The sequence below is a fragment of the Euleptes europaea genome, chromosome 10, assembly GCF_029931775.1.
Source record: "Euleptes europaea isolate rEulEur1 chromosome 10, rEulEur1.hap1, whole genome shotgun sequence".
Taxonomy (NCBI): Eukaryota; Metazoa; Chordata; class Lepidosauria; order Squamata; family Sphaerodactylidae; genus Euleptes; species Euleptes europaea.
The window spans coordinates 20,232,353-20,259,896 of record NC_079321.1 but is presented as its reverse complement, the minus strand read 5'-3'; the positions used below and the strand labels follow the sequence as shown (position 1 = coordinate 20,259,896).

The following is a 27,544-nucleotide window of genomic DNA, read 5'->3' as shown; positions in this document are numbered from 1 at the left end:
CTGCCTGTGAATTGCTCAGTGAGGTAGTGCCTGGCCATCAAAAAACAATAAAAATGTTAACCATTTAAACAGAGTTCACAAAATGGTGTGAGGATGAGGACTTGTGCAGCCTGTCTTTAATGGCATCACAGGAAGCGTCCAACAGGAGATCCTGTTCCTTGTGCTACCACCACATACTGTACAGCCAGCCCAACAGAAATGGATTGGGAGGAAGTAAAAAAATTTCCAACTTACAAAATATTGCACTTGGAAACTGTGATAGTCCCACACGGAAATGTACTTACAAGTAAAGCTCTGTGAGTGGTGTGCGTCAAATGAATAACTATCTCATATTTATCATACAAAAAACCCCTGGTTGTGCAGAAAGCCTTTGATCTTGTAGCCTGCCCTCTTATGACAGGGATTCCATGTTGGGTGGTTGGTATTACTTCCAGGCTAGAGCGGTTCCTTTGGGCACATTTTGGGTTTAAATTTCAAAGTATTGAATGCTCCCTCCACAGCTTTAGGCAGATATATTGGATATCTTTCTATTTTCTTTCTGGAGCTGACCGTTCTTTCTCGGTTCTTTCTTTCTGATTGGCTTGGTTTCTTTGATTCGTGGACGGTGTCTTGGGACTGTTTCCGTGGGGCGCGAAGGATCCAGTTGGAATGTAAGCTGTGTTCTCGTGAGCTAGTGACAACTGAAAAAAGGTAAGCAAAGTTAGAACGAATACCCATGCATCATAATTTTAATTTATTGAGTCTGCAAGAAAAGCGGCTGTAAATGAAGCAAATAAATAAATTATAACAAATAAAGCCCTATATGACAGGATTTTCTAAATGTATTTACATCATCAGGTCACATGATAAACAACTTATCTCTTCCTGTATCAATACACTGTTAGTCTTGTTTCAGAATTTGAACATGAACAAGGAAGTATGATTTTATTTTTATTTTTGTAATATTAGCATAACGTGAATCGACATATTGTCTGTCTATGTTTGTGGTGCTTTCAATAGCTCCCTGGTACTTGTCATTTATGGAGGGAAGGCAGCATAGTATAGCCCGATTTTGCCAGATCTCGGAAGCTAAGCAGGGTCAGCCCTGGTTAGTATTTGGATGGGAGACCACCAAGGAATACCAGGGTTGCTGTGCAGAGGAAGGCACTGGCAAACCACCTCTGTTAGTCTCTTGCCATGAAAACCCCAAAAAGGGGTCGCCATAAGTCGGCTGCAATTTGACGGCACTTTACACACACACACACAGTTGTCATTTTACACTTACCATCAAAATCAACATCCGCATGTCGATAATCCCTCACAACAATTTTCCGCTGCCTTTCTGCATCCAGTTCTGCAATAACTGAGTCAAAATAGGCAATTGCCTCCCTCACATCCGAAGCGAACTGTGAGGTTTTTCTCTCTGCTGAGTTCTGCGGGACAGAATTATAACACAACAGTGCAATTAGAACTAAGTTTCTTTTTTTGAGGGGGAGGGAAGACCTCAATTGGTTGAGAAGTTAAGAAGTTTCAGAATTCACTCATGCTCCCAAAAAACCATAGAAATGGTAAATTAAGGGTGTTCTTTTATCTTCTGAGCTGTATGAGCAATTCAATCTTTATGCAGCCTGACACTGGCAGGATCACTTAGAGCTCAGGCTGCGTGTTGCCGAACTTTCCTTGCTCTTTCCAGTTTTTTTTTTTTTTTGCTTCCAAACTGGTATTGTTGCCACATCCATTACCTCCAATGTAATTCATTTCCACATGTAGCCAAATGCTTTTAATATGGTTATATAGCGCTCCAGCCCTGCACAGGAAGGGTACTGGAGGCTGAAACAGCAATAGAAAGTATATCTGCAGGTAGACATACAGAGTCATCCTAAGAACTCTTTCCTGGGAGTAAGACCCACGGAACAGACCTAAGTAGGCGTCTGAGTAGCCCTGCTTAGGATTGCTCTCGAGCAATGTATTCCTAAACAGAGTTATCTTTATACCTAATTTCCAAGTGTGGCCTCCATCTGCGGATACCTAAATCCACAGATGGGAGCCACACTTACCCGAAACAGATGTTTCTGCAGAAAAAATCTGACATTAAAAAAATGGAGGGTTTGAATCCCCCCCAATAAAAAAGTGTTCTTTTACATTTTGGAATGGCCACCGCCACAGGGATCCACTTCTGGCCCAGCTGCCTTGGTGGCGGATGCCTGGAGCGGCTCCTGGCCCGGCCGCTGCGGTGGTGGGCTTAAGGTAGGTGATGGTGGGGTCTGGAGCTGCAATGGAGGAGAAGATGGAATCCCCCCACCATGAGTCTTGTGGGCTTCCCACTTCTATCCTTCTAAAACCATGGACTCTAACCTCAATGGGTTTAGAAGGTTGTAACACTGCTTAGGAGTGTATTGTATAGCAGAAGTGTAGACTCCTTAATTTCCTGGGGGGTGGGGGGAGGACACACGACTGAACCTGGCCCAGGCCTATATTTAGTAACTGATAGGAAATTATTTCAGTACGAAATTATTTATATAAACTAGAAAAAAGTTAAATTGAAGGTATGTTTGAGAGTACAAAGCCTTACAGATTTAGGAATGAAAAAGAAAAGTATCTTCTATCTCTCTGCCAGTTTACATCAGATTTTTGTGAAATTTGAAAAGATTATTGCCCAGGTCTATGCCAGATTGATGAGACAGACTATCTTATGACGAATGCAATGATCAAACACTATAGAGGAACGCTGAAAAAAAGTGCCAAGTATACAGCCCTTCACATGGTTACATAATAAACACTCTTTGCAGTAAAGAGCAGTCCAACACTCAGAGACACAAAATGTTTCTGTTCATACCATGAAACAGCACAAAGTTGGAAGTGTATGTCCCTGTATCCTTAGATACAACAGTCTTTGGCTAAAATGTTCTTTGAACCTTCTGCTGCTGGTTTAACCTTCGGGATGCATTTTAAAAATGGCTTTTTACAGGTACCAGATTAGTCACTTTGAAAATTATTTTCATTATTCTTTTCAGAATTTATTTTTTTTCCTATGGCTTTAATGTTTTATTGTTTTATTACTGCTTTAAATGTTCAGAAGCCATTTCGAAGGCCTGAAGGACAAGAGGCAAGTTAAAAATTAAAGATTAATAAAAACAATTAGAGGAGGTGATTGAATTTGTTCCCGGGACCATTCTGTATATGGGAGTGATGATGGAGTGTGTGTTTGTGGGTGGAAATAGGAGAATTCCTCAAGCAAGGGAATGGATTGAGGAGAAGGAAACGTTACAGTAAGGGACTGGCTGGATTTTTTCCTTAGGCTAGCAGCCTAAGCACACTTACTTCGGAGCAAACCCCATTAAACATATTGGGACTTACTTCCGAGTAGACATGCATAAGAATGGTCTGTTGGAGACCAATCCTGAGCAAGTCTACTCAGAACCCTAAAGAGATCTGTTCAGTTGAGCTTTCTCCCAGGAAAGTGTGTTCAGTATTGCACTGTTAGTGTCTTCCCCCCCTTCAGGATACAGGAGAAGAAAAAAGGACAGATGACTCCAGGACACCAAAACACTGAATATTGTTGACTTTGAGAATCTTTTTATATCCTAGCTTCTGTCAATTGGGGGGGGGGGGGGAGCTAGTATCTACAAAGCTGAAGATATTGGTTAGAAAGTGTTCCTCCCAACGGATAATATTCACAATGGATACCAGAGTTTGGAAAGTTATAATACCTCCCCACATATCTCTCAAGGGAACCTTATTGTGCAGGATATGTGCATTTCTTGTCCATGTTCTCTTGGTCTTCAATGGCTGCCTTTGCAAAATTCTACATATTATTGGCTCCGCTGCATGTCCATCGGCCATGTTTAGATTCTTATCATGTACTCTAGTTGTTCCGTTCAGCTGCCTAGAGGCAAACACATCAGTTGCTGTTTTTGCAGACCTCAAGGGATGAAATGAGATGAATGTACAACCTCTCGTTCTCCCTTGTGAGGGGAATCTGGCCAAATTGTGACTTAGCTGTAGTTCCTTCAAGTATCCATTCTGTTTTTAGCCATCACCATCTCCAGAGAATGTGCTGTTTTGAGGACAGTACCACAAGGCGCCTAGCTCTAGAAGCGATAAAAGGCTAGATAGGCCTCAAGGGAACTGAATTTGATCAAAACAATCTTGGACTGTGCCACAGAAGGCCTTGGATATCTGGTTTCCAGAATTCTCTTTATACCCTTTTGTGCCCCATGTCCCTGAGGTATGTTGACTGACATTCTTACTTCAGCCATCTGGATAGTTTCACAAAACTATTTTTCAAGGGACCTCTGACACAGGGGTATCTGTGTTTGGCCCCCCTTTTTCTTGCCAGAGTTCTGTACCTTTAACAGATAGATAGACAGAAAATCAAGAGCTGACACTTCCCCTCACTGTGTTTCCAAGTCAGGAAAAGCTTCTGGATACCAGCCAAGCCCAAGATGTTTTGTGTATCTTTTAAAAACTTTTTTCCTTTACACTGTGTTTTGTTTGTTTAAATTTATTTAAATTGTATTCATATTTTTGTAAGCTGTTTTGGGGAAGATAAGAAATGTTTTGTGCACGCTCACGACCTAGGGTTTCCAGGTCCCTCTATGCTGCTGGCAGGAGGCTTTTAGGGTGGAGCCTGAGGAGAGTGGGGTATGGGAGGGGAGGGACTTCAAAGCCATAGAGTCCAATTGCCAAAGCGGCCATATTCTCCAGGTGAACTGATCTCTATAGGCTGGAGATCCGTTGTAATAGCAGGAGATCTCCAGCTAGTACCTGGAGGTTGGCAATCCTATCATGAGCAGTTTTGGATAATCTGTTAATGGCAGTTACCATGGTAAAAAAGCAATGAATGAGCTATCGCATTTGGCCACAGAACACATATATTTGCTGGAAAATCATGGTTCTATCAATTTGTTTTTAAAAACACAGGAACTTATCACAAGGGGGATGAGAAACTCCATTAAACATAACCTGCTGTCTGAAACTTCCCTAGCTGTTGCCTGTAAGAGATGTAGTTTCAGTTTCTTGAAATGAGACCTTCCAGTCCTTATCTGAGCCCCTGAGAAAGTTTAACATTCTAAATATTGTCGAAGGCTTTCACGGTCAGAGTTCATTGGTTCTTGTAGGTTATCCAGGTTGTGTGACCATGGTCTTGGTATTTTCTTTCCTGACATTTCGCCAGCAGCTGTGGCCGGCATCTTCAGAGGAGTAACACTGAAGGACAGGGTCTCTCAGTGTCAAGTGTGTAGGAAGAGTAATATATAGTCAGAAAGGGGTTGGGTTTGAGCTGAATCATTGTCCTGCAAAAAGTAACAAAGGTAATGTGCTAACCATTGTCCTGTAAGTATCAGGATAATGTGCTAATGAGGGTGTGGTATGTTAATATGGAACCATTGTATCCTGAAGTGATCTGTTAATGTGTGAAATCCAGAGCTAATCTGCGATTCAGCTCAAACCCAACCCCTTTCTGACTATATATTACTCTTCCTACACACTTGACACTGAGAGACACTGTCCTTCAGTGTTACTCCTCTGAAGATGCCTGCCACAGCTGCTGGTGAAATGTCAGGAAAGAAAATACCAAGACCACGGTTACACAGCCCAGATAACCTACAAGAACCAATTTAACATTCTAGTTGCTCAGAAGTTTAAAAAAAATTTCAGCATACTACAACAGGGCACAGATTGGTAGGAAACGCGGCATAGAAAGGAAGAATCCGTGCTACCACAGTGGTAATTTATCTGTCAGAATATGCAGGTTGCATGAAACAGTGTAGTGTCCTAAGCAGTTACTCCCTTCGAAGCCCATTGACTTCAATGGAATTGGAAGAGTGCCAATGGGGAATGGACACAGAGAACCTTCAATCAAAAACCATATCTGCTGACTTTTATAGTTTGCTTTTCATTTAATACACAGAATTATTAAGCCCCTCTACAGGAAGTTTTCTCTCATTTACAGGATGCAACGGTTCCCTACCTTGGAAGATGGTGTGGGCGGAACTGGGGTTTGTGGCTTTTTTCCTGTCTTGGAAGATTTTGTAGATATTGGGGAAATCTCACGGGCTTTGTCCATGGATTTCAAATCTTTGATGCTTTCAATGTATTTTTTCCTCAAGGCTAATAAGTCTTGTAAGTACTGCAAGCAGTCTTGGGTCTTGGAGTACATCCATGCTCTTTCTTCCTCCTTGAGATGGATGCAGGCAGCTGAGTCTATGCTGGTGGTGCTTTTGGATTTTTTCAAGGGTTCAGTAAATTCCTGATCCTCACCTCCAAGAACGTACATAGAGGTGCTACGGATCAACCGGACTTCAGAGCCCTCATAAACTGGAATTCTATCGATCAGGCTCCTCCTGCGGGAACTGGGGTGAAATATTGAGTGTATCTTTCTGATCATAGTGAAGGTTCTTCTTCACCTGGTCCATCTGTCCTTCATCCTTACTTAGACTTCCGTTTGTCAGTTTACATTCACAGCTTTTGCCTTTAGAGGGAAGTCTAGTTTTATACTTTCTAATTGTAATCCAGTTTACTGTTGATTCGGTCTTCTGGTAATCATTTATTTGAAGCCATTGTCAATGATTTAAAAAATCATACAAAAATTTCCTTAGATATATCTTTCCTTAATATGCTGGCATCAGTTGATCTTGTGGTTGCACCAATTGCCGAAGTCTGTGCTGACCATGGTACTGAACCTTTAGAAATAAAGACGGTAGAAAACAAAATCTTGTTAAGAGCTACAGAGAGATAGATTAATATGAGTAATTCATAATAGACTAAACGAAAAGGTTCCAACCAACCAGGATTCCCTGAATTTTCTACTCTCACCTCATTATTAGATAAGCACATTACAGAAGCAGGCAGCAGTTCAACTGCTGTTTGAAGGGGTTTTGTTTTCTGTGCCATGGCAACAGGGAGATGGTTACAGCTATCTGATAACACATCATTGTAAAGAGTAAGGTGGACTAGGGTATCCAGATACATTACACTCTGCACAAAAGCATCGGCATGGGAGGCTAGCCATCAAATGCAGCTGTGTTACAAAACATTTGCCAGTTTTGGAACACAGTGGTTACAAAAAGTCTTGTTTTTATCACATTCAGTTTAAAAGATTGCCTGTTCCAGTATCGAGAGAGTCCACTGTGTTAATTTGCGCTTTCACACACACTGAATAATGCACTTTCAATCCACTTTCAATGCACTTTAACGATAATTTGCAAGGACACTTTCATACGTGCCAAATAATGCACTTTCAATCCACTTTCAATCCACTTTGCAGCTGGATTTTACTGTGTGAAACAGCAAAATCCACTTGAAAACGATCATTACAGTGCATTGAACGTGGAATGAAAGTGCATTATTCAGTATGTGTGAAAGCTCCCGATCTAAGATTTGTGTTTGGAAAACAAACCCAGTTATGCCTTTGGCTGTCATCTTCTGAATGGAGATCCCAGTTATCTTCTTACTCTGTATCTTGCTGCGGGCACATGCTGACCAAGGGCCCAGGGAAGTTGCCATCCATGTGGACTTAGGGCGTCACTGAGGAACATACTGTGGGATTGGTCTGACCAGTCCGAAACGGGACCTGAACTTAGTTGGTAAAGGCCAAACACGTCAACAGCAAGTAAATCAATCTGTAAGGAATAAAAGAACATTTACACATGGTCTTTTCCCCACATCCTCATGGCATCTTACTCTGGGATAGCTCCCCCACCTCCACAAATATTGACCAGATGTTACATTGTTCTATGTGACTGAATATACTAGATCCCCTGAGCTCATAGACATGTATTTACTGATTCTAGGGCTGTGTGTGGAGAATGCACTGAGGGAACAAGCAGGGGAGAAGCAGGAATTTGTCCCGTAGCTCTCCATCTGCAATCCATTGAGCTTCCTCCAACTTTAGTCCTGTGGGGATCAGTAGACACTCATGGACAACATAGGGGTAAAGTGAGGGTCTGCAATGGGAGGGGGGAATTGGCAGATATAACTGCCCCCTCTTCCAAAGAATTCTCTCTAGTATCAGAGGATCATGCCTATTCTCTTAGGTGCTGTGGAGCACAGGCAGGATGGTGCTGCTGCAGTCATCTTGTTTGTGGCTTCCTGGAGGCACCTGGTTGGCCACTGTGTGAACAGACTGCTGGACTTGATGGGCCTTGGTCTGATCCAGCATGGCTTTTCTTATGTTCTTATGTTCTTAATTAAGTGTCTTGAATCCAGTTATGACTTTTCCTGTACTGGAATCTCAGATTGTACCTAAAACCGGCTTTCACTTTCTGAGTCCTGTTGGAAATGACCAAAATGCCACTGTGCTGATGTTTTGAAACTATTATCTTATTGCTGAACAACATGTAAAACAGCCCAGCAGCACAGAAGCCGATTTCAAGAGGTCAGTCGAGGTTCCTAATTTAAAACAGCAATGTGAACATAAAGATATTAAACCCATAAGTAAAGACTTTTTTAAAATGTGGAGAGAAAAGTGATCAAATGGACTAACTAAATATATCATGGCATATAAGATTACTGGCTTTGAAAACATGCCTATTACATCATGTTCATTCATCTGAAGGCTCAAATCTGACATGGTTATTAAAAAAGGTGTACCTTAATATGTTTTTGTGACATTTGGATTGTCTTCATAGCTTTACTATGTCTGGAGACAGTTATGTATCTTTAGATCCACTACTGATCAAGCAACAAGTCATACCAGACTTTAAAAGCACACACAAACAAACAAACAACAGCTGGAGAATACAGACGTGTTATCATTTTGGGCTTGTTCAGAGCTGAAGACAGCAATTTCATTTGGGTGATTTTGTTCTTGAATATTTTATTACTTTCCCTTATTACAGTCAGTCCATCTATCTGGATTATTTATTTTCTTCTTGGCTTCCAGTAGTGTCAACAAGAGACACATTTCCACCCACAAATGTTTCCACCCAAATGGGCTGAAATCCTTAGGGATTGTCCCCTCACCCAAAAGAGTCTCCCTGCCATTATCAGAGAGGAGAAAGCACGCGGGTTTCAGCTGCAATTAGAATTCGTGCCTTTGCGGCTGTGGATTGGCATATGAATTTCGACTTCTTTCCTAGGTAGGGTTGCCAAGTCCTTCTTTGCAACTGGCGGGAGGTTTTTGTGGCGGAGCCTGAGGAAGGCAAGGTTTGGAAAGGGGAGGGACTTCAATGCCATAGAGTCCAATTGCCAAAGAGGCCATATTCTCCAGGTGAAGTGATCTCTATTGGCTGGAGATCAGTTGTAATAGCAGGAGATCTCCAGCTAGTACCTGGAGGTTGGCAACCCTACTAACTGGAGAGGATTTCCCTTTCTGTTGAATTCTAGCTGCGGGGGGGGGGGAGATGTTTTGTGAGAGATAAACATGTCCATTTATACTTGTGTGTGTGTGTAAAGTGCTGTCAAGTCGCAGCCGACTTATGGCGACCCCTTTTTGGGGTTTTCATGGCAAGAGACTAACAGAGGTGGTTTGCCAGTGCCTTCCTCTGCACAGCAACAGGTGTAAAGCACCATCCCAAAGTGCTCCACAACCATGAGGCTACTTCGGAGCGAGTACCGATTTCACCGAGAGCGTTTTTAACTCGGTGCGTTTTTATGTTTTTTTAAAAGGGTGAAAACGCATGGTCACTTTATCCTCCTTTAATCCCTGTTTCGGCCAGGATCCAGCCAGGATCGAACGCATGCGTTTTGCCTAATGCGCGTCGAATCCTGGCTAAAACAGGGATTAAAGGAATGCAGGGCCGGATTTAGGTTTGATGCGGCCCTAAGCTATTGAAGGTAATGGGGCCCTTTATATGTCCAGCTGTCCTTTGTCAACAACAAATTGTCGCTGTTTTTTGTGTTGAAAAGATGCTATATGGTAATTTATGGACCTAATAGGTATCTAAAGCCATTTGCACATCACAAAATATGTATTTCATCAAAGCAGTGGTTGAACTGAAATACAATGAAGAAGAAGTATATTAATAGTGAAATAATTATTAAGCTCTAGCTTAAAATGAATTTTTATTCATAACAAACTTAATAACGCAAAAGTAGAAAAGAGCAAGAGTCCAGTAGCACCTTAAAGACTAACAAAAATATTTTCCGGCAGGGTATGAGCTTTCGTGAGCCACAGCTCACTTCTTCAGAATTAATAATTCAAACACATTGCCATTTGGCAAAAACAAAAGTTCCTTTAGAAACACAGTGCACGGGAGTTGGAGGCGTGGAGAATTTACTGTGAAGATTCTTTTTTAACAGGTCAATTTAAAGGATATTCCTTGATATAATCCCAGATTTGAATTTCTTATTATAGATATTTTAGAATATTATATGATAAAATAAGATTTGATAAAATAAGATAAATATAAATAATGTAAATTTACAAATGAGGATTACAGGTCGGCAAAAGTATATACAAATTAAAGGCTAGACAGAATAGAGTGAAGGGGAAGTCTTTTTCTTTGTAACAGATAATTGTTTTTGTTTTTACTTTGTTCATACTTATAAGATTGATATGATGGGAAATGATTTAGTTGTAATACATGAGAAAATAATAAAAAATTTATTAAAAAAAAAGAAACACAATGTACATCCAGTTTTTTTTCACTTTAAATTTTTTTTGCCCCCCCCCCCCAAGAGAGTGGGGCCCTAAGCTATAGCTTGTTGAGCTTAATTCACAGTGGGTAGCCGTGTTAGTCTGTTTGCAGTAGCCAAAAAGGGCAAGAGTCCAGTAACACCTTAAAGACTAACCAAAATATTGTCGAAGGCTTTCACGGTCAGAGTTCATTGGTTCTTGTAGGTTATCCGGGCTGTGTAACCGTGGTCTTGGAATTTTCTTTCCTGACGTTTCGCCAGCAACTGTGGCAGGCATCTTCAGAGGAGTAACACTGAAGGACAGTGTCTCTCAGTGTCAAGGGTGTAGGAAGAGTAATATATAGTCAGAAAGGGGTTGGGTTTGAGCTGAGTATTGTCCTGCAAAAGTATTGTCCTGTAAGTATCAAGATAATGTGCTAATGAGGGTATGGTATGTTAATATGGAACCATTGTATCCTGAAGTGATCTGTTAATGTGTGTAATCCAAAGCTAATCTGTATGGCTATTGTTGAATGTTGTCTTTGTCTGGAGGTTTTTCAGGGCAGGAAGCCAAGCCTTATTCATTCTTAAACTCTCCTCTTTTCTGTTAAAGTTGTGCTGATGTTTATGAATTTCAATGGCTTCTTTCGTGAGCCGCAGCTCATACCCTACCAGAAAATATTTTGGTTAGTCTTTAAGGTGCTACTGGACTCTTGCCCTTTTTGACTTGTTGAGCTGATGCGTAAAGCCTCCGAGGATGGAGCGGCCGTGCGCTTTCGCCCCCAAAGCGCGCTCCAGTTTGCAGGAGGCGAAGACGGCAAGGGAGGCGGCGCCCCTCCGGCAAGCGCCCCCCACCCCCCGCTCCGCCCCAGGAACCCTCGTGGACGCCAGATGCGGAAGGCACTGACCGCAGCAGGGGCCGAAAGGCTGGCCGGAGGCGCGGCTCCCCTCCCGCCGGCGGCACACGGAGCCCCGGGGTGCAGCCCAGCCATGCGCCGCGAGGACTCCGGGGCCGAGACGGGCGGGTGAGTCCTCCTGGCTGGTGGCGAGCAGGGTCCCGTCCATTCCCAGCGCGCAGGTCCTGGCCTTCAGCCAGCCTTTAAGCCCTCTTTTCCAGATCAGGCTTCTTGATGAGCTTGTAGGGTTTGGAGTGGCGTCTAGAAAGCAGCAAATCTAAGTTGGGTTGTGTGTGTGTGTGTGTGTGTGTGTTAAGTGCCGTCAAGTCGCTTCCGACTCCTGGCGACCCTATGAATGAAAGCCCTCCAAAACGTCCTGTGTCTTTGACAGCCTTGCTCAGGTCTTGCAAATGGAAGGCTGAGGCTTCCTTTATTGAGCCGAGCCATCTCTTGTTGGGTCTTCCTCTTTTCCTGCGGCCCTCCACTTTTCCTAGCCAGAGTCCTTTTTACTCCCTTTTATGTTTCAGGCTCTTTTATAAATAATTAGGATTGAAGCCCATGATGTTCGCTCAAGCTGTGTGTGTGTTAAGTGCCATCAAGTCGCTCCCGACTCCTGGCGACCCTATGAATGAAAGTCCTCCAAAACGTCCTTTGGCAGCCTTGCTCAGGTCTTGCAATTTGAGGGCTGTGGTTAAACTGTGGAACTCCCTGCCCCAGGTTGTGGGGATGGCTGCCAACTTGGAAGGCTTGAAGAGGGGAGTGGGCATGTTCATGGAGGAGAGGGGTATCCATGGCTACTAGTCAAAATGAATGCTAGTCATGATGCATACCTATTCTCTCCAGGATCAGAGGAGCATGCCTATTATATTAGGTGCTGTGGAGCACAGGCAGGATGGTGCTGCTGCAGTCATCTTGTTTGGGGGCTTCCTAGAGGCACCTGTTTGGCCACTGTGTGAACAGACTGCTGGACTTGATGGGCCTGGATCTGATCCAGCAGGGCCTTTCTTATGTTCTTAATTAAGTGTCTTGAATCCAGTTATGACTTTTCCTGTACTGGAATCTCAGATTGTACCTAAAACCGGCTTTCACTTTCTGAGTCCTGTTGGAAATGACCAAAATGCCACTGTGCTGATGTTTGAAACTATTATCTTATTGCTGAACAACATGTAAAACAGCCCAGCAGCACAGAAGCCTATTTCAAGAGTGTTCTACAGATTGCTTGATGAAGAGAATGCATTTATTTATTTACTTACTTTATTTATACACTGCTTTTCTCCCCAATGAGGACCAAAATCACCTTAGGTTATTCTTGTCCTTTCCATTTGATCCTCATAACAACAACCCTGTGAAGTAAGCTAGACTGAGAGTGTGTCACCGGCCCAAGGTCACCCAACAAGCTTCCTTGGCTGTGGGGATTTCAGCCTGGGTCTGCCAGATTTTAGCCTGGCGCTCTAACCACTGCTTCTGCTTGTGCTGCACGTCATTCCCCCTCCCCCATGTGGGATATGGTTCTTTCCCCACATATTTAGACCTTATCTTTAAAACCCACTGAGGAATTCCTCAGGTCATGGTATGTGCTTTGGAGGGAGTGGGTTCCATCTTGTGAACAGTGGGGAGTGCAGATGGACTGGGGCCGAGTGGGGAGGGCAAAAAGAGCCTGAACTTCTGTGGAGGAACCTAAGCCAAAAAAAAAAAAATGCATAGGTGTGAGGACGAGGAAGCCACATTAAACAGATGGGAGGTGGGAGGTGGCCGTTGCAGCCCAGCTGACTCATGTAATTTGAATAAATGATAAGTATTGTTTCCTAACCCATGCCTGTGGAACATGGTGCACATTTAGCTGCATTTGTGCACATGTCCCACCCGTGTGATCTGTTCATCCCCCTTTTTTTCTTGTGGCAGGAGGATTGCATTGGCAAAGTATGTGCGTGTAGGGCTGCATTGGCTCCGGCCTCAGATCACATAATATGTACTGCATATCCCTCCCTTCCAAGAGTGAGAGACTGAGAGATTGGCCCGACCAAACTTTGTGTTGGAGCGAGGGTTTGAACGTTAGGTCTCTTATTTCCTAGTCTGACACAGTAACTACTACACTACGCTGGCCCTGTGTGTGAAATTACACATTGGGCTATACATTTTGTATATATAAATAACTGGCCAATGTTTTTCATTTTGATCTATTCTAGGAAAGGAAGGTTGTTCTTGATGATTTCAGAAACCAAAATAGCACATCGGTACTCCATTTAAGTCCTGTTCACACATTGCAGCGAACGCATGTACATCTGTTTGTAAGCAAAAGCCAATGTGTGTTCCCTTCCTAAAGGAAACTGGGCACTAGTACCCAGCCAAGGGTGTGGTTTCAGTCATACATTCAGGTGTATGTGCATTGATTGTAACATGAAAATGGGACTGTGTCAGAGAAAATGGCTGCCATGTGGGTGGAGAATCCTGATTTTCCTACTCACACAGTAGCCATCCAGTTTTTACTGCAATCTTTTGCAAAATTTTGGAGCAAAGCAGGTTTAAGAAAGTTTGGAGAAAAGCCAGGGAAACCCTGGGAGGTGCATGAATGCGCCACAGTGCTGTGGGGAAGCAGAAAAAAGAAACCCACTTTGCAACTGCATTGAACCCAGGGCAAATAACCTGTGTGAAAATTGGCCTGGAAGTCAGAGGAAAAGAGCTGGTACCTGTGCACAGCACAGAAGCAGAACCACCCTCTGAATAATGAAGCTTTTACAGAATGGATATTTTTCACTACTCTAGTAAACGGTTTCTGAACAGTCTAGATTCAGGAAGAAATACCAACATATATGCATGGCATTTCAAGGGTGCATAAGTTGGCAGGTGGAAACCCTTCACCCTCTGTTGGAAGCCCTGTGAGTGTTGAAGCGTGATCCTGCATCAGAGGGATGAGCATTTGGAATTGAACTAATCAAAATCCAGGACAAACATGCCCTGTCCTATTAACCTCAGAAAGGCAAATAAGCCAAATGACTTTATCTCAAACTTTCGGTACCCAACCCTCACAGCCATACTTTTTGCAGCCTCTCTCTGCTTTCAGTTTCCATGCTCCTGGCCTCTTCTTTACCTTTCCATTTTTCCAGGGGCCGTGACGCAGAGGAGAGAGTCAGCAGGGGAGAAAGTGACCTCAGTAGATCATTGTCTGATAGGTATGCCATGCAAACAGAATACTTAGCCCAGGTTGGCCTTGCATAGCATCATCTTTGATTGGCAGTTCTGTGCACTGTCACACAGATGGCTTGGGGAAGGCTCTCATTCTGTACAAGCAGTGGGGGGCCTTACCCGATCCCTTCGTCTGATTCTGCATTAACCTGATAGTGGGAGTTGGCAAATTTCTGGCTTGCAACCTCTGGTAGACAGAAGTTTCAGTGTTGTTTGTGGTCCTCCTCTTACAAGCCTGGTGCCTTGGGAGAGAGTGGCAAAGTCTGTAAGGTGGGGGAAAGCTGCCTTTGACCCTGGGGGAGCCGCCCTAAGACTTACAGGCCAGTCCATTCTCCCTGTCCCTACAATAGGCAGCCTGCCTGCTTTGCAAAGGGGAGGCAAAACTTTCCAGCTTCCTGATTTAAAAGCAACAACAACAAACCCAAAAAGCGGAACAGGAACATCATGAAGCAAGAGATTTATTTTGTCATTTAAGCAATTTTAGGTCACTTTTCTAACTGGAAGAGACCCAAAGCACCTTACAAAAAGGAAAAAGTCCGAATCACTGAAGTTAATGCACAAGCAAAAACCCGTCTTGGCTGTGCTGGGTCCAGCAAGCTGATTGTCGCAGGTCCCAGGCTGTGAGCCCCAAGCGGAGAGCCAACAGTTTGTGTCTTTGGCCCTGCCCAGGTTAAATACTTGCAGAAAGGGGAGGGGGGAAATCATGGTCCTCAGCAAGCCAGCAAGATCTTCCTCAGTTCCCTTCCTCTACCTCTAACCAGTTTTGCCAGCTGAGGCCCTTCTTCAAAGGCTGCTAGACAAAACTGGGTGGAAAGGGAGAACACTGTACTTGGAAGTGTCTCCTGAATTTCACATGCTGATAACAAGGAAAGTGTGGAGTGGATAACTAGGGATGCCAGCCTCTAGGTGGGACCTGGGGATCCCCTGGAATTACAGCTCATCTGCAGATTACAGAGATCAGTTCCCATGCAGACAATGGATGTTTTGGAGGTTGGACTCTATGGCATTGTACCCCACTAAGGTCCCCGTCCTCCTCAGGCTCCATCCCCAAATCCCAAGGAGATTCCCAATCTGGAGCTGGCAACCCTACCCCCCATCCCCCACCAGTGGCCAGGGGGAACCTGGCAACCCTACGGATAACTGAAGTACCTGTGAGTCTCTCAGGTTCCTTAGAGGATGGTGTTGGCAGTCTTGTAACTACCACTACCTTTCCTAATCCTCACAAATCATTTTTGAAGAACAGCTCTGCTGAACTTCCTCTTTTGTATTGCAGGTCGGAATACAGCCACGTGTCCTCTTCTAGCAGTGAGTATAGTTGTCTTGTTTTTTTGTCCTGTTATTGTCTGCTTAATATCAAAGGTGCACATGGGATATTTTAGGAAGAAGTGTTTTGAAGGAAGGACGGAGTGAGGGATGCATGAATTTGCCAGCCAGTTCCAAGTCCAGTTGATTCCTGGTGGTGCCAAGTGGGAGCAGTCAGCGTGGAGAACCAGTGTGGTGTAGTGGTTAAGAGCGGTGGTTTGTAGTGGTGGACTCTAATCTGGAGAACCAGGTTTGATTCCCCACTCCTCCACATGAGCTGCGGAGGCTAATCTGGTGAACTGAGTTGGTTTCCCCACTCCTACACACAAGGCCAGCTGGGTGGCCTTGGGCTAGTCACAGCTTTCTCAGCCCCACCTACCGTACAGGATGTCTGTTGTGGGGTGGGGAAGGGAAGGTGATTGTAAACCGGTTTGATTCCCCCTGAAATGGTAGAGAAGATTCCCTCATAGCTCTTGGACTGTTGGTTTATTCCTCATGGCACACTTCCTGGTGCTTGGCTTGTGTATCCTATTCTTTTTTTGTAAATTAATTTTAAACTTTCAATTACAAAAAGAAAAAAAAACATAACATAACATACAGATTCAAAGTTAACATACATAACATATGTCCTACCTACATTACACATAACATATTATCAAATGTGCCTCGCCTAAATTGACCATCTTCTCATAATTTTGTTTCTACCATCTATTATGGAACCTTCTTATTTACTCCAAATAGGTCTTGCTGTTCAACTTACATTTCATTCTACATTAAAATAGATAAGACTTCTTGTTATATGATGCAATTATATTAATCATCTATATTGTACTAATAACCTTTAATGCTTATTGTTTAATATAGGTTACATATGTTTAACCTGTCTGTTGTCTTACTATGAGATTTTCCTACCATCATAATCTTATGTATAACATCTTATCAATTTTAGCAAGCAGGTTATATGGATTACATGTTTGCAGGCTTGTGTATCCTATCCTTGACTATTTTGGTATGTTGCCCATGGCCCTGACCTTGACGCTAGTGAGATCTCTGGGACCCTCCTTCTTCCTGTTACATGCATGAAGTTCGGTAGGTCTCTGGCTGCTGCGGAAGGTTTAAAGAAGGGTCTCCCAGTCTTGAAGGGCTGAAGACCACTGCAGTATATCACAAGGGCTATTATCTGAAAGGGCTGGTTGTTGAGGGCACAAGGTTTGCCTAGCTTTATTTACATCAAGTGGGAAGAATGTCAGTTCACAGAGTGAACTAAACTGGCACAAAAGACAATGGCTAAAACACGTTACTGAGGCGATGTGTTAGTGTTTTGTACCACAGTGTTTTGGACTGCATCTGTTTCCAGCAGATGGGCAAAGGATTCATAGGGGCAGGCAAGAATCTCATGTGTTTATTTTCTCCCTGTGCTGAGTTCTCAGCTTTCATTTTTAAAAAATAAGTCTCTGGCCCTTTTCCTTGAGGAGATATAAGGGGGAAAGGCATAACTTTTTAAATGCAAGGGCTAAAGACTTGCCTTTTTATATGAAAGGTGAGAATTCAGAGCATCCACAACACCTGTTACAATGGTATACTGATATGACAATATTCTAGCGCTGATTTTTTTTTTAAATTGCAAAAACTCTGGTGGCCCAAGAGAAGGGGTGGCCGCTGCTAGGAGACCACGGCAGGGAACTTGCAGGGAAACTTGTCAGGTAGAAGCCCCCTTGCTGCTGTGCTGTATCCACAGTGGCACCAGCAATGAGGAAACCATAGAAGCCCCTCCCCGTGTGGAAAATCACCTCTGTGCAGGATGGCACGGTGAGAATCTGTCTTGCCTTTTATTGCTTGTAAGCGTTCTCTCCCTCCCACCCCAGGATGTTCCTGTTAAAAGTATTTTTTTTTAAGTGGATAGGACTGGTTTGTGGAACTTTAGCACTCAAAATAATTCCTAAACTGCTGGTTGTGAAAGTTTGCACAATCTTCCGTAGATTGCATGCTTGTTCCCTGTGTGGCGGTAATCTCTCTGGCTTGGCTTTGGGAGTATCCAGGGCTACTACTTTGAATTTTCTGTGCATAGGCAGTTGCCTATTTAAAAGCTGCTTTTTCTAATACAGAATAGACTTCAGGAGAGGCATAGAAGAGGTTTGTAGGAACTGTGGTGTGGCTTTGAAAAAGATACTTCAGTCATGTAGCGTTTTCTGAAGGATTGACCCTCAATCCAGGAAGCCTGATCCATATGCAGATTTTTTCTTTTTGCTTTTCTTTTGCTTTGGTGAGTTTGGTGAACTGGCATGGAAAGTGGCTGTGGTTATTCTCCCGCTCCTTTTGTTAAAACCAAGCTGCAATCAAAAGCGTCTTTCACTCTCACAGAACCATTAATTTCTGTCTAAATCAAGTCTTGGCTTTTCTATTTCGCCACTCTCTTCTTCATATCCAGTTCACATGTCTCCCCCCCACTCCCATTTTTATGTAGTAGAATGCCTGTAAACGTTGGCAAGGGAAGCGCAAAGGAAAGGACCACAATAAGTGTGTCAGTGCTTTTCTTATACCAGGCCCTTTCAGTACAGGCCACAGATTTCCCCCTATTTTGGTTGAGTTAAAAAAAACAAAATTATGGATGCAGCAGCTCCTAGCGACTATTCTGCCTGAGATGTTTGCCTTCATATCTGTTTTTCCCCTCATTGTGTGTTCATGGCCAGTTCTCTTTTCCTGTGAGCCCCGGGGTAAAAACGGATTGAGCATTTCCTGTCAGACCCACATTTTTGAAAATGATGTCTCGGTACACAGTTCATTTTTACCCCAGGAATGTTTGATTTCTCTCTGTAACTGAATGCCATTCCAAAAACACGTGATTTTTTTTCAAAGTCTGTTTCTTCCCCTTCTCCATTCAGGTGAGCTTTCTGTGTGGAACGTACAGGATCCTTTTCTTGTTAGCGCGCACATAATTGCAGATCCGGGAGAATCCAGTGCTCTCCAGCAAGCTATTGATAATCTATTGGCGTGGATCCACCCAGATCTCCAGCTCTTCCGGGTCTCAGAGAGGCAGATGACAAGGAAGCCTAGGAAATCTGATAAGGCTGTCGATTGTCAGCCGGCCCTCGCGGTAATTCTCTTTCTTCAAGAAGAGGAAAATGAAGAGCCGATAGTCCAGCTCCACAAGTCCTTTCAAAGGCCGCCTTGGCGTTACCACCACACAGAACAAGTATGTGGCAATTTCCTCCCTTACATGCCAGGCAGCCAAGACTTTTTCACCTTGGCTCAAGGGACTCCTTTGTGGGCTATCCGACCAGTGCATTATGGGAAAGAAATCATACGTTTTACTGTCTACTGCAGGTATGAAAACTTTGATGACATTATGAAGCTGTACGAATTAATATTGAGAAGACAGGTTTGTCAGAAAAGGGCAGACTTTTGCATATTTCTAATTTATTCTAACGTGGACATAGACATTCAGTTTTCCTTGAAGAGACTCCCAAGGGGCCGCATCCCATGGCCCACGGATTCGGCTGTGCTGGAGTTCCGAGTGAAAGACGTCGGGCACCTTGTACCACTCTTGCCCAATCCCTGCAGTCCAATCAGTGAAGGCAGATGGCAAACTGAAGATCCTGATGGGAATAAGATCCTTCTCCAGGTATGTGGGGACATCTCTAGGATGCACTGAGGCATCACAACAAGCTCCAGTTCTCGCTCTGAGGAGGAGGGCTTCTTCAGAGTGGGTGATTTCCATCACTTGCTCAGGGAGGCAGGAACAAGGTCTTCAACTTCCTTTCTCCTGAGGGAATTGACCCCCCCTTCTCAGTTCGTTTTCTGCCTGGCAAAGGGAGAGCAGCTTCCCTGTAGCTCGCTGCTATCTTAAGTCTTTCATGGGAAACTTACCCTGTACTTTCTCTCAATTTTTCTATATTCTACCTGTAATCTAACCTTTCTTTCCTCCCTTTTAAGAATCTTTCCTCTGTTTTTGGTTTCTTTCTTGTTTTTTCGATTGAAAGAAGCCGTTCCCGCCAAAACAAAATGGCGGACACTCAAAACGGCTCCAGTTCTGCTGAGGTGTGCATGGATTGCTATCGGGGTTATGTGGACCTCTCCCTGCCTCCCTCTTTGCAAAGAACACAAAATGGGATTCCTAGCGTGAAACAAACTCAGGGTTCCTGCAATTGCCCAGGTGAACTGTGTTCATTCCCTACAAGCTGCAATTCTATACCAGGATTAAACTAGTGACAATATCACAGCCTGCTTTTTCGCTCAGCCTGTTTGCAACCCTGAACTATTAATACTGCTGTCCTCGGCACAGTTGCAGCCTTCTAAGTCCATAAAAGTCAATGGTCTTAGAATGGTATAACTCTGCTTAGGATGGCACTGTTAGAAAGTGTGTTCTTCATTACTCCCACGCAACTCATTTGTAGCTCTCCAATCTCTGAGACTATTACTATTAAGTGTTATTCATCTCAGGGATTTGAATCTAGTTCAGTGATTGTACTGATGGCATCCAGAGTTTATTTTTTGATCTTCTTGAGCAGGGATCAGAATACCTGCCATCCATTCGGATTACTGGCTAGCTGGTAACCCATTTTGTAAATGCAGTTCTCGGGAAGCTTAGGGAAAGCAAGGGTGAGAAAATAACTTCCCAGTGGACAAATCTGGTTCTTGACATAATTAACTGTGACCCTAATTTGCAAACAGGACAGACTTGAAAGTATTTCACCGTTATATTGCTTTTGCTTTATGCAAACCTTTCTCATGAGTTGCTGTGGCCCAGAACTGATCCTACTTTGAAAGAAAGAGAAGCTGGCTGCTTCAGATGGTATGTATTGGAGAGTTTAGGCCCCAAAGTTTAGGTTCTTATTGGCCAAGCGGCTGTTGACTGTTCCTTTGTTGTGACTTTCTCTGTTACTGATTTAGAACATTTATATGCTACTCACAGACCTGCTCAGAGCAGCTTACAAAGTAAGAACAAAACAGTAAAATAATAATTCTGTTAAAATTAACAAACCAGTAAAAAAAAACTAAAAACACTCAGAACATAAAAATGGTGTAAAACATTTAGCAACCTAAAGCTCCCTGGGAAAAGCAACAAGCAGACAGCAATACAGGTTTTCACATTGGAGACATAAAATTTGGACAAAATGCTAGAAGAAGATCTGTCTCTTGCAGTGTTTGAGAAGTGTTTTTCCAATGTCTAGTCTGAACAGAGTAGTTTGTTTAGCAATATGATGGCCAAATGCAATGGTATCACTACTTCTGAAATTTGGATCTAGATTTACACTGGTATGAACTGGCTAAAACAATTGAAAACCACTGATTTTAAAAAGCATTGTGTTTCTACTTATGCAATAACCTGTTCTGCATTGTGTAACACGTCACATTTAACACGCTTTGTTCAGATGACACCTCCATTTCAAATTCCTGCAAGTCTAGTCCTATTGCATTTCTTATTAGATGTCTAATCCTACTGATTGCCTCAATTTACATCGTGTATTCTACTTGAGTCTCAGTGAGAAATGTGTACTATAAATAACAAATACGTTTCACTCATAATTCTGAAAGAGAAAATATTTCACAACAGGTTTTTCCAGTTCAGGGCTTGAGAGGAGCAAAGGCTTCCCCTCGCCCTCTGATTTCTCTCCCCCTCCCCATATTCATATCTCGTCAGATCTTGGAATCTAAGCAGGGTCAGCCCTGGTTAGTACTTGGATGGGAGACCACCAAGGAAGATGGGTTGCAATGCAGAGGAAGGCAATAGCAAACCACCTCTGCTCATTTCTTGCACTGAAAACCCCATATCCCTGGGGTTGCCATGAGTGGGTTTGTGACTTGATGGTGCACAGTTATTATCATCAAGGGAAAGAAGGAACTGGTTTCCACTGGATGGATAATAATTAGCATGATTTTACTCTGTGTATTTTGTGGGAACAGATCAATTCACATTGGGGGAAAAAAAAAAGAAGTCCAGTAGCATCTTAAAGTCTAACATTTATTTCAATAGAAAAGAGGAAGAGTCCAGTAGCACCTTAAAGACTAACATAATTTCTTGCAGGGTATGAGCTTTCAATATTTATTTCAATATAAGCTTCCATGAGTCACGGCTCACTTCCTTAGATATGTCCATTCACGTTGGAAAATTGGTGCAACATAACATTGCAATTGGTGCGATATTACAGTATCATAAAGTCATTTTGAGGATAGTTTTATCCCTTGAGAACGATGCCGTTGTTCAATGATGTGCCAGTCTAAGCAACAGCGTAGTGGGAAAGAGTTGGTACGATATCGGGCAGCTGGGTAGCTCAGTTCAAGGGTGGAAACTGTTCTTTTGTGACCTCGCTGAGGCAAGTGTTGTATCAGTTTGTACACAGAGCTTTTGTTGTGTCCAGCAGCAGAGCTCAGTCTGACCGCACTGCTGTCGCTCTTTGTTTCTGAGACACGAACAAGCAGCTCTCTGTCCGACAGTGCTAATGGCCCCGTCCAACTCCCCCCGCCCAATATAAATGAGGCCTAAGAAAAAGCTGCAGCTTCCCGCGTGTTAGTTTTGAGCTGAAGTCAACTTGAAGACTCTCCCCATGAATATGAGAGTGGTCCAAAGAGGAAAAATAGATATATCCTAAAAGGTAGCACCGTAACCAACAGATTCCAGGGAGGGATAAAATGTAATGAACACACAGATTTTTCAGAATGTCAGGGGTTTAGTAGTGTGTCTTTATTGTTAATCCCTTGAAGAAAACTAAGGTAAATTCTGATTTCTTCAATGTGAGTTAAAAAATCGTAGAAACAGAGTCACAAGGGAAAAAATTGCCTCCCTGGCTATGTAGTGGTAATCTCAAGTCACCGCAGGCCAGTCACACTCTCTCAGCCTCACCTACCTCACAGGGTTGTTGTGAGGATAAAATGGAGGCGAGGAGAATAAGCTGCTTTGGGTCCCCATTGGGGAGAAATACAGGATATAAATGAATTAAATAAATAAGTACAAAAAGATTAAACTAGGTAACCTCAATCTTGGTCTTAACTTCTATGTAATTTTTCCTAATATACCAATGGATAAATAAGCCTATCTTTCCACACCCCACCATCCCTAAAAGCCTAGGATGTTTGCCCACTTCTACCAAAATTCAAATTTGGTTCTTTTGAAGGCATATTCTTAATAATTATATTCTACATTTTGATGCTGCTCAATCACCTGGCTCTTCAGAGCCACCAAAAACCTCACTTATGTTATCCTCTCTTTGGACAGTTAATGGTCAGACAATTGAAGTCTCCCCTCCACCTCCAATCATTTTTACATTTTATTTATTTAGGGTATTTTCTATACCCTGCCTTCTTCCCAACACAGTCAAGGTGGGTGGGAAGAGTGTCTACAGTACAAAAATAATGTCTTAAAATAATAAAAACACCAAACATGCTTGTTGAGTCACAACTGACTCATGGGGCATGAAAGGCAAGAGACGAGCCGGAGGTGGTTTGCCATTGCCTTCTTCCACATAGTGATTCGACTTCTGGGAGGCCTCCCATCCAAATACCGACCGTGGCTGACCATGCTTAGCTCCCGAACTCTCAGGAGCTGGCTAAGCCGAGCTGTCCGGCCTGCTCATCCTTAAAAACAGCTAGTTTAAACAGATAAACAGGTAATTAAAACATGCATTTGGGGGCACCTCTTTCTCTGTTACTGACTCCAAAACCGAAGCAGCAATTTGTATGTAGCAGTTACGCACAAGAGTATATGTTTGTTACTGATCTGCCCTTTGTGTCTCTTTTCCACAGCAGGCCTGGTATAAGAAATATGCTAAGCTGAATAAATGTTGCTGGCCTTCTCCGTCAAGGAACCTTCCCGATGTTCCACTTCTAAGTTTTGTTCCCCGCAGCGACAGACTGACTGCTCACAAAGCAAGCAGTCTTTCAAGGCCGGCTGAGTCTGTTATGTCTCCCCACACCCATCAGTGCCTTGGTGTTTCCCGGCAAGACTTGAGAAGCTGTGACCAAAAATCTGGCAGTACCTGTACCAACTCTGATTTGTTTCAGCGAAGCAAGTCTCTTGTTTGCTTGCCCACAACAAGTTCTTCTCCGGGCCCTGCATCTTTTCGTTGTAGTAAGCTAAACTTATCGTTAAGCACTTTCTCTTCTGGTCGCAGGACAAGAACCAGAGTAAACATTGATGACTTGGAAGGTGTTCAGGAGACAGATGTAGATACCGGGATGAAGCTCACTTTCTCTGACCTATCTGTGGTCTCTGCTTATTCCATTCCCGATGGATTCAGTAATGGTTTGGAAGGAACAACCAAGCCCCCTGCACGAGAACATGGTGTCAGTAGATGTAAGAAGGCTGTCTCTGATGGAAGATCCATTTCAGCCAAGAACAACCCCTTTGCGTTACCTTCCAGCTCCCTTCTTGGCTCTTTTGCTGGCTCTTCTAGCTCTTCTACATCCTCTTCAGCGGCTTCTTCAGGAGCTCACTTTGAGATAAAATATTTACCAAGAGGAACACTCGCTTCTTGTGATGACAGCCGGACAACAGGTGGTGGAAAAGCCAATGAAGAAGAATTCTTTATCTGAATATTGTCGAAGGCTTTCACGGTCAGAGTTCATTGGTTCTTGTAGGTTATCCGGGCTGTGTAATCGTGGTCTTGGTATTTTCTTTCCTGACGTTTCGCCAGCAGCTGTGGCAGGCATCTTCAGAGGAGTAACACTGAAGGACAGTGTCTCTCAGTGTCAAGTGTGTAGGAAGAGTAATATATAATCAGAAAGGGGTTGGGTTTGAGCTGAATCATTGTCCTGCAAAAAGTATCAAAGGTAATGTGCTAATCACTGTCCTGTAAGTATCAAGATTTCATACATTAACAGATCACTTCAGGATACAATGGTTCCATATTACCATACCAAACCCTCATTAGCACCTTATCTTGATACTTACAGGACAATGATTAGCACATTACCTTTGATACTTTTTGCAGGACAATGATTCAGCTCAAACCCAACCCCTTTCTGATTATATATTACTCTTCCTACACACTTGACACTGAGAGACACTGTCCTTCAGTGTTACTCCTCTGAAGATGCCTGCCACAGCTGCTGGCGAAACGTCAGGAAAGAAAATACCAAGACCACGGTTACACAGCCCTGATAATCTTTATCTGAACTTTATCCTATTTCGTCTTTGTGTGTGTGAGAGAGAGAGAGAAGAGAGAGAGAGACTGAGGTAGAAAGGCTGCGCGCTATATGTTTTTTAGGGGGTGTTAGGCATTCTTCTGGTTTCCACTATAAGCTCAAGACCTAGCATTCTAAGGGTTAACACCTGTGCACCGTCTTTTGCTTCTGGGGACATTCTCTGATGGCGTGTGCCTGCATTTCCTTTGGGTTGGAAATGAACGGACACACTCTCCCACTATTTTCCTTCGAAGATGAGATTTCTACCTTGCTTCTGGATGAGACCATATTTCTGCCCTCTGTTGTCCACAGCTGAACTGAACTACTTCCAGAAACAGGACAAAGTTATTGCAAAAACTGCTGTGTTTTTCAACCTCTATCTCCTTGATAGTATTATTATTCCATTTGTTTCTGGCAGTTTGCTATTAGGAATTGCTTATTAATGACAACTAGAAAGCAATCGTGGCGCAGAGTGGTAAGCTGCAGTACTGCAGTCCAAGCTCTTCTCACGACCTGAGTTCGATCCCAACGGAAGTTGGTTTCAGGTAGCCAGCTCAAGGTTGACTCAGCCTTCCATCCTTCCAAGGTTGGTAAAACGAGTACCCAGCTTGCTGGGGGTAAAGGGAAGATGACTGGGGAAGGCACTGACAAACCACCCTGTAAACAAAGTCTGCCTAGTAAATGTTGGGATGTGATGTCACCCCATGGGTCTACCTTTACCTTTTTTAGAAAGCAATCCTCTTTGGGGGTCTTTGTCATCAGGGGCCCTGCTTGACCAGTGTCAGGGGCAGAAGCCTGGTTTTGTCATTGCAGTAATAATGGGAAAGGGTAGAGCTAGCAAAATTCTTGAAAAATACAGAAGGCAAAGCCAATAAGGTGCAGAGATGCTTAGTGGTACTAGAGACTTGTCAATCAGATCTTCATCAGGAATTAGTTCTAGTTTCCTCCACTATGAAAGTCTTGAAACAGTTTGGGAATCCTCTATTAAATAATTCTGCATAGAATCATAAGAGTTGGAAGGGACCACCAGGGTCATCTAGTCCAACCCTCCAAGTGCATCTTATTGTCTTTATCTTTAGGATCGTTTTCTGGTCCTGCCATTCATAACAACACTGAGGTCCATTTTTAAAAAAACGTTTTTGCCATAGCTGCAAATACCATCCTTTCATGTCCAAGGAGGATGCACTTGGGGACAGCAGGTTGGAGCTGTGGCCAGTTCAGGCCTAATGTCAGTAGCAAGTTTCAGACCTGACTGAGTTTTTTAAAGAGAACATAAATGGGATGTATTTGAGGACACAGCAAGGTGAGGAAGTGGAATCTGGTGTGGCACTCTGATGAAGAGGAATGAGCCGTAGCCCAGGAAACTGTCACTTCATATCTCACCTCATCTACAAAATCGCTAACAGTGCATTCCTAAGCAGAGTTACCCCCTTCTAAGCCTGTTTACGTCAGTAGGCTTAGAGGGGTATAACTCTGCTTAGGATTGTACTGAAAACGACCTCAGGGAAGCCATCGCTCACTCGACCCACACTATAGGCCTGTCTTTATAGGACGACTTTTATGGATCACTGTCATAATGCACGTGAAGCTCTTTGAATACCGAAAATGCTGTGTCTTATTAAATCTAGCCATATCTCAGGTTTGCTGTCACTTACGTTCTGTGCCTGATAGCACTTGCCTCTTGTCCCAAGTGCTTTAAAAAGTGAATTGATACCACTAAATATGATACAAAATGTCAGACTGGATTGGGAAGGTCAAATTGCAGCGGTGGTCAAACGTAAGGCCCAGGGGCTGGATCCGGTCCCTTGAGAGCTCTTATCCAGCCCACGAGCCGGCCAAGGCAGCCACCCTTTCCACTCTCGATCTGGGCTGGCGAGGCATGGCCCGGGTTGACCAAGTGACATTTATGTCATCTCCAGTCCTCGTAACAATTGAGTTCGACACTGCTGTCTATTGAGCAGTCATCACCTGCTCCCCTGCTCGGCCTTTCTTTTTACCACCTCTGTGAGGCTGGAAGGCTTTCCAAAATGGCTCTGCTCAAGTGGGGAGATCTTTTCTCACCTCTTTGTGGTAGCTATGGGATGGCCATATGTGGTGGATAGGATAGAGCGCGTCTTTTTTTTGTCCTGATTTTTAACAGTAAAACATGTCAGGTTGCCAATTCCTTAGTAATATCTGGTATTTCTGAGGAAAAAAGGAAATATTAAATACACAATTATTGCCATCTTTCATCTCCTACACAAGGAGTCTTCCATGTATAAGCATATTCACTTCTGGCTTCAATAATCAGATTGACATTTTCCTGATGCTCTTTTAGTACTAATTTGCTTTTTAGATACCCAAATAAGATTCTTGATAGAGGCATCAGTATGAAATATTATATTTCTAATGATTTCTGCCACTGCTTTCTAGTATTCCTGAATCCTCCGACAGATGCACATCTCCAACATTTGAACTTGCACAACTCCAGCATATATCTCAAATTCTCTTCGACAAACCATCATAAG

The 27,544-nt window shown here is 43.3% G+C and overlaps 2 protein-coding genes across 2 annotated transcripts; one reads left to right on the top strand and one right to left on the bottom strand.

Moving 5' to 3' along the window:
- Nucleotides 1–435: 435 nt before the first annotated feature.
- On the bottom strand, nucleotides 436–6,367 carry C10H13orf42 (chromosome 10 C13orf42 homolog). Its single transcript, XM_056856887.1, has 3 exons — nucleotides 5,951–6,367; nucleotides 1,265–1,412; nucleotides 436–680 (listed from the first exon to the last, which is right to left on the bottom strand). Exons 1-3 carry the CDS (start codon nucleotides 6,365–6,367, stop codon nucleotides 436–438), a joined length of 810 nt encoding a protein of 269 aa, XP_056712865.1.
- Nucleotides 6,368–11,274: 4,907 nt separating this feature from the next.
- On the top strand, nucleotides 11,275–24,446 carry FAM124A (family with sequence similarity 124 member A). The gene is made up of 5 exons (XM_056856886.1): nucleotides 11,275–11,561; nucleotides 15,889–15,937; nucleotides 17,783–17,791; nucleotides 18,826–19,539; nucleotides 23,661–24,446. Exons 1-5 carry the CDS (start codon nucleotides 11,275–11,277, stop codon nucleotides 24,444–24,446), a joined length of 1,845 nt encoding a protein of 614 aa, XP_056712864.1.
- The last annotated feature ends 3,098 nt before the right edge of the window (nucleotides 24,447–27,544 follow it).